Source organism: Colias eurytheme, chromosome 10 (genome assembly GCF_061535395.1).
Source record: "Colias eurytheme isolate Ceu_HAF_F1 chromosome 10, ilColEury1 Martin Lab GWU primary, whole genome shotgun sequence".
NCBI classification, from domain to species: Eukaryota; Metazoa; Arthropoda; class Insecta; order Lepidoptera; family Pieridae; genus Colias; species Colias eurytheme.
The window spans coordinates 5,529,287-5,537,223 of NC_142989.1; the positions used below are offsets into that span (position 1 = coordinate 5,529,287).

The 7,937-nt window shown below is 39.5% G+C and overlaps 1 protein-coding gene across 1 annotated transcript; it reads left to right on the forward strand.

Moving 5' to 3' along the window:
- The first annotated feature begins 1,524 nt into the window (after nucleotides 1-1,524).
- LOC149905178 (uncharacterized) lies at nucleotides 1,525-5,508 on the forward strand. Its single transcript, XM_090106540.1, has one exon. The coding sequence runs from the start codon at nucleotides 1,525-1,527 to the stop codon at nucleotides 5,506-5,508; it is 3,984 nt and encodes a 1,327-aa protein (XP_089962666.1).
- Nucleotides 5,509-7,937: the final 2,429 nt, after the last annotated feature.

A 7,937-nucleotide genomic window follows, 5' to 3' on the forward strand; every position in this document is an offset into this window, starting at 1 on the left:
AATATTTCATTGCATTAGATAACTACGCTTCGCTTTGCTTGCCAGTGTCGGACCGCGTGACTCAGCTCGAGTCCCGTTATCTGCCGCCAGCTGTTACTACGCACACGCCCTGCGCCACCGCCGAGTGAATGGGATTATAAGCCGGATTAATTTACGTATTTCTTTTACAATATTATTTTTTCTTAATTTAAATTTAATCCTTCTTCCATTTCTTGTCGATTTATAATTAATATATTTTTTGTTCCAAATATGACTTCTTACGTAAATACTAGATCCTCCATTAAAGGACGTTTAACTAAATTTAAGAATTATATCAATAATCTTTACAATAGCGATGATATTTCTTCGCAAGAAATGGATGAACTTTCATTGAGGTTGGAGCGCTTTCGTGCTTTGTTCACCCAGTTCGACGATGTGCAAACGCGCATCGAAATTGAGAATCCAACCTCCATGGAAGCCGAAATTGATGTAAGGGATGAAATTGAACAAGATTTTATTTCTCTAATAGCTAGTGCTCAAAAGTTACTTGATAAGAATAACTGTGAACTAGCAAGTGTAAAGTCCGAAAATCAAGCTCATTGCGGTCATCAAAGTAACGAAATAAATTTTAGATTACCTTTGATAAATATAGGAAATTTTGATGGCTCATATTACAAATGGCTTGAGTTTCGCGATACCTTTGAATCGCTAATACATAATAACGAGCGCATAAAGTCCATTCATAAATTTCATTATTTGAACTCGTACCTAGAAGGTGAAGCAGCTCAAGTTATAAGCAATTTAGAGGTAACCGATTGCAATTACATCGTAGCTTGGCGTCTCCTTTGCGAGAGATATAACAACAAAAGACAATTAATTTTTAACCATTTAAATTCTTTGTTTAATTTACAATCTATAGGCCGAGAGTCGGCGAAATCTTTGCGTTACCTAGTTGATCATGTGTCTAAAAATTTGCGTGCCTTAAATACATTGGGGCAGCCCACTGATCACTGGGACACTTTAATTATACATATGGTTTCGGCTAAGCTCGACAATAATTCTAATTTGAAATGGGAAGAATTTAAAAATACTTCTTTCAACGATGATAAAATGCCGTCATTATTTGATTTTAATAAATTTTTAAAGGGACGTGCTGACGTTTTAGAATCAGTACAACGTAATAAATTAGATAAATCGTTTAATAATAACAATAGTAAGCGGGAACACTTTGTTTCTCACAACAAGTCAGACAAGTCCGTAAACATGAAAACCTTCACAATTTCAGCCGCTCCCGGTGCTTCTTCTCTCCCATCGGCTTCGTGTGTCTTCTGCAACGGCGGTCATCGCATTTACGACTGTTCGTCGTTCCGGTCCTTGAGCGTCGAGGATCGAATCGCCGGCGCTGCTCGATTGAAGCTCTGCCTCAACTGTCTCAGAGCAGGTCACACCACATACCGTTGCCGATTGCGTTCTTGTCGTACTTGTAAGAAGCGCCATAACACTTTATTACATAGGGAAGTTACTCAGGCTGTAAATACACAAACTATGGACTCGCCTACGCCCACGCAAAGCGAGTCCGGAGTCGCGTCCAATCATATGGCCGTCTCCCATTCAACTCAGGTGTTGTTATGTACAGCGCTCATTGATGTTTACAATCCCGTTAGCAACGACCACGTGACAGCACGGGCGATGTTAGACTCCGGTAGTATGACGTCATTAATAACTGATGAATTAAAACATAGATTGCAATTAACGCCGCAACACAATTTCGTTAATTTGAGAGGAGTAGGTGATATTTCATTGTTTAAAACTCCTGAACGTTGCGCCTTGCAAATTAGGTCTATACATGACAATAATATCAATTTTGATATATCGTGTTTAGTTTTGCCTAATATTTCGGGTAATTTGCCGCATAAATACTTAGACGTGTCTCATTTAAATTTGCCGTGTAACATCAAACTCGCAGATCCCAATTTTAATCAGCCCGGTCCAATTGATATTTTAATCGGCGCTGACATTTTTTGGAATTTAATCGGATCCGAGCAGATTACGTTAGGCCAGGGCATGCCGGTTATGCGCAAGTCGAAGTTAGGTTGGGTAATTGCCGGGCCAGTTAGCGCCCCTTCAAGGTCAAGCGACATTTTACTTAATTCATTTTTGCAATGCAATACACTGTGCACTCTTGATAGTTTGAACGACTCGCTAACTAAATTTTGGCAATTGGAGCAAATTCCACAGCCTATTCAACCTTATTCAGATATAGAATCTGAATGCGAACAACATTTTTTAAAATATACATATCGTGATGAAACTGGTAGATTTTATGTTCGCCTGCCTCTTATTTCTAAGCCAAGTTGCTTGGGCAATTCATTTAGGCGTGCTAAAAATCGTTTCTTTGCGTTAGAAAGGCGATTTAAGAATAATCCCGAGTTAAAGAAGCTTTATATAGAATTTATTAATGAGTACTCATACTTAGGTCATATGTCTGAGTCTGAGACCGCCATTCCAGATATTTCTTATTTTGTGCCCCATCATGCGGTGCTCAAGCCCAATAGTGAATCAACAAAAATAAGAGTGGTATTTAATGGGAGTGCTCCGACCACATCTGGATATTCAATGAATGATTTGCAGATGGTCGGGCCTACAATTCAGGACTCACTATTTAATATTCTAATTAGATTTCGCTTATATAAATTTGTGCTGACTGGCGACGTAGAAAAAATGTATCGCCAGATTATGGTACAGGAGTGTGACCGTGATTTGCAATTAATTCTTTGGCGTTGTCATGAAAATGAGCCTTTAAAAACATTAAGACTTAACACGGTCACTTACGGCTTTTCGAGCGCTAGTTTTTTGAGCACGCGCTGCTTATGGCAATTGGGCGAGGAATGCAGCGACGACAGAATTAAAAATATAATTCAAAATGATTTTCTTGTCGATGATTTGTTGACAGGCTCAGACACAGAAGATGACCTACGTTATATTAAGCAGTCCGTAGAAAGTGCTTTGTCCGCGGGTTGTTTCCCACTGCGGAAATTTAGGTCTAATTCACCTAATGTTTTATGTGATTCACAAAGTGCGCAGGCTGAAGGCAGCCTAATAATTAGCTCGTCATCGCACACGCTCGGAGTAGGTTGGGATTCTCTTTTAGACGTTATTCATTTCCCCACTGAGTACGCGGTCAGGGTCGAGAATCTCACTAAAAGGTCAATTTTATCCGACTCGTGTAAGATATTTGACCCTTTAGGTATGTTGTGTTTACTAACCATAATACCAAAAATATTAATTCAAAAATTATGGGTTGCAAAAATTGAATGGGACGAAAACGTGCCCTTAGATATCCAGACTTCCTGGATAAACTTTGTTAATGGTTTAACTTATTTAACTTCACTACAAATCCCCCGTCATGTTTTATGCGAATCGCCTACTTATATTGAGATGCATTGTTTTTGTGATAGTAGCGCGTCGGCTTACGCCGCGTGCATTTATTTGAAATCTATGAATGAAGCGGGTGATGTTGTCGTACAGCTTCTAAGCGGAAAGGCGCGAGTGGCCCCGGTAAAGGTAGGCGCGGGAGGCCCTACTACTATCCCCCGTTTAGAACTGGCCGGTGCACTATTAGGATCTCAACTCGCCTCGGCTGTTCGTAGAACGCTCCGTTGCCAGATATCTCAAGTAGTCTACTGGACCGATTCGTCCATTGTTTTAGGGTGGTTAAAAACCTGTTATAGCAAATTGAAAACATTTGTTTCAAATCGCGTTGCTAGTATTTTAGAACTTACTGAAGGCAGTGAATGGCGTCACGTGCCCACGTCGATGAACCCGGCTGATTACGCATCGCGCGGTGTTGAAGCTTGTAGGCTAACTGATCTTGATTTGTGGTGGAACGGACCGTCCTTTTTACGTGAGCCTCGATGCAACTGGCCGCAATTTGCAGCGAATATTAGTAGCAACTTACCTGAATTAAAGGTTAATGTTGCCGTTATAAACAACCCTGGGGAGACCGTAAATAACTTTATTGATTTCGACAGATATTCAAAACTAACGAGACTACAGCGCGCGTTCGCATATTTATTACGCTTTATTCATAACTGTCGACATCCAAATAATAAACATAGCGGTGTTCTACAGCCTGAGGAACTTGACGCGTCCTTTAAACACTTGTGTAGGCTGGCACAGCATGATAGTTTCCCCAAGGAATTGAAAATTCTTCGCGACACCCAATCATTGAGTCCTAAGTCTACAATTTTGTCCTTGAATCCCTTTTATGATAAGGACGATGATCTTATAAGGGTTGGTGGTCGCTTGAGTTCATCTTTCTACACCTTTGATAAGTGTCATCCCATTCTTCTCCATGCCAAACACCGGCTAACTAAGCTGCTGTTTCAGCAAGAGCACGTGCGTTTACTACATGCTGCTCCTCAGCTGCTATTAGGGTCTATCCGGGAGTTCGTGTGGGCAGTGCGTGGGCGCGACCTGGCTCGCACCGTGTCGCAGCAGTGTGTGAGGTGCCGCCGCGTCGCGGGCAGGACTTCTATACCTCTCATGGGGAATCTCCCCTCCAAACGCGTCACGCCGGACTTCCCATTCATTAGTGTTTGCGTTGACTTAGCCGGGCCATTTTTTATTACTGATAGGCATGGAAGGGGATGTAAAATAACGAAATGCTATTTAGTTGTTTTTGTATGCACGCGTTATAAGTGCATACACTTGGAAGCTGTAAGCTCACAATCTACGGATTCTTTCATTTTAGCCTTGCGCCGTTTTATCTCTCGCAGAGGTAAGCCTCGCGAGATAGTTTGTGATAACGGCCGAAACTTTGTCGGAGCGGCCCGAGAGCTTAACGATATTATAAGATCAAGTTCAATTTCAGACTTTGCTTCAAACGAGGGGATTAAGTTTGAATTCCAACCGGCTTTCTCTCCACATTTCTCCGGCCTGGTCGAATCAGGAGTACGATGCGCAAAGTTTCATTTAAAAAGAATTTTAGGGAATGCGCATTTGACATTTGAAGAGTTAGCGTCTTTGTTCAGTCAAGTAGAGGCCATCCTGAACAGCCGACCTTTATGTCCTTTATCTTCCTCTCCAAATGATTTTCAACCCTTGACTCCAGGTCACTTCCTCATCGGTCGTGCGCTGACTTCACTGCCATCGCCGAGCCTAGCGGACATAACCCCGAACCGTTTAGATAGGTTTCAGAGACTCGAAGCATTGAGGCAGCATTTCTGGCGCCGCTGGCACCTCGAGTACATCGCCGAGCTGCAGCAGCGGACAAAGTGGCGTCTTCCTGGAAGATGCCTGCAGCAAGGCGACCTGGTGTTGGTGAAGGAGGACAATGTTCCTCCCTTAAACTGGAGGCTCGCACGCGTAACAAAGCTTTTCCCTGGAGCTGATGGGATTTCCCGAGTGGCCGAAGTTGCCACCACCTCCGGCTCCTACAGGCGAGGTGTGAAGTACCTCTGCCCTTTGCTGGACGACGCAGAGACGGTCTTGGAGCCTGACGTCTCCAACGGCCCCCAGTATGTCTAGGCATCCGCCTAGCGACAGCGACACAGGGACGGCATCAAGAAACCGGTTTCCCGAACGAGCGCCGTCCCCGCGCCCCACCTCAGAGCCGATGCCTCGCCCTCTTCTACTTCGAGCGTCGTACGTGACACACGCCTCCAATAAGCGTGCTATTGTCTTCCTTTATTTTGTACGACTCATATAATTATTGTCAAATATAATTTAGAACCTTTAGATGGTTTTTATTCGACACCCCAAGACCCCAGTTCTTGCACACATAGCAAAAGCAATAATTTCGTGTGGGACGTGCACACGTTTCGAAGTTTTTATAATACAATATGGCGCAACGAAGTTGTGAGATCCAACTAAATAATGCGACGATATTGAGAGCTTCGCACATAATCCTATAAGTACTGTACTTTGTGTATTTGTATTTAGTTAAAGCTATATTTTGCGTATATTTACATTCTACTATTGTATCTTTGTCTAAACTAAAATGATTTTTTGCATGTAAATACGTGCCAATTATTTCAATCAATTTCATTGCTTAAATAATAAGGAGATCTTATATATAAAATCACATATTTACAGGATTTAAATATTGAAAATATATAGAGCAGCACATTTTCATTTGACAGATGATATTGAACATTCTAAATATTATGTTAATATCGATTTCTATTGTTTTTATAGCAACTCGCTACAACAATCTGAATGATATTAATCCTTTTAGTATAAGTATACTTACTTCAACGTTTATACCGAACAATAAGTAACAAACACATTTCATTAAACTATTCCTTAAAATACAGGCCTTTCAAAGTCAAAATAATTTAGTCCAAAATTATTAGTACCCAACAAGTCTTTAGACTTGTTTTAGACTTGTTCGGTACTAATTATTTTAGACTAACCAATCCAATGTTAATATTCATTACTTCTCCCATGAGATCTATGCTAAATTTCACTATCAAAATTGTCTTGTGAATGCAAATTAAATCATCGAGTTTCAATTGCATTCAGTTTGCAGTTACGATATGATGTATTCGCAAGATATAGAAAGATAAAAATTAAAATCGGACTCTTTTAAGTAAGGGTCCTCCTATTTTTTTAAATATCCTCCATTTACGGAATGGGATCAGCTAGTGGTTAATTCTTATTATCTTTAGATAATATTTTATTTGGTTCGTGAGATGCACAGAAATCCTAAAAGCTTTACCGCTGAACTTAATTGAATATTTATGAAAAATTATCGCTATTCATTGCTTGGAAAAATCCTTAATATTAATTGAATCAAAATAAAGTCGGATTAATAAATTGAATTCATTCAAATCCTCTATCAGTTTTTGTTTTTACAGAATCGACATTTCAAAAGGTTTTAATCAGAGTTACGAATTCAATTTAGCGGGGGCAATTTGGGGGCGATATCAGAATAATTTGCATAGTTATTGTATAAGCATGGGTCAGCTACAGAGGCTCGGTGACAGTCCCCATCCCGCACTTGCTAATAAATCAAATGTGTTATATACGTAGAATGATATGCAGTTATATACACTTTGGCCTGATATAAGTTATAGAAAAAATGGAAATGGTTGATTTATTAATTTACACGTGCTGGAAATTGAGATGTTTGAAAAGCTTATTGACCTAATAAAGGGTTTTCACCTCATTGATGTCCCATATCTATCGACGTAAATTTTACTAAATATATACTGAAGAAGAAAATAAAATGTACAATTTAAAAATAGAACACATATTAAATGATTATTTTAATTCTAATTTAAATCAAACATAGCTCATGTACTATTTTCTGAACGAAAGAGTAAAAGCGATTCTTAAAATCCCTAGATTTATAAAAATGTGTGCGTGTACTAGTGTACACACGTAAGAAGTGAAACTTCTTTATGGCCTTATATGCAACTTTACAGAAATACGTCGAATCACGCGTGGTAGGGATAAGAAAAAGATGGCGCGTTGCGCGTAACCCCGATAAAAAGTTTTGCATCCGCTGCCAAAAGAGTATAATTAAAAATATATAAAAAAGGAAAATTTAAATATTATATATCCTTAAAATGAATTCCGATATAAGGTGAATAATGAAATTCCCGGTATAACTCGGCATTGTGTTACTTGGATGAGTTTTGGATAGCTGCTCTAACTCCGTAATTAACTGTCAAGTCAACAAAGGTACTGTTCATCATTAAACATTTGTTAAGACACTTACTATATTCTTGTGCAGGATAAAAATGATCTTTTATCCAGTTTTTAATAATTTTATTTTAACTTGCAATCTGCTCTCGCATAGCTTGAATAAGTAATTTATGTTTGGATTTTTAAAACAACGTCAAAACTACCAGAAAATTGTTATCTATGCATGATACTAGAAGATTGAAAGCTCCATGGATTCTATTACGTACAGTATTGAGTGGAATATTATTGATGATGTCAACGACACA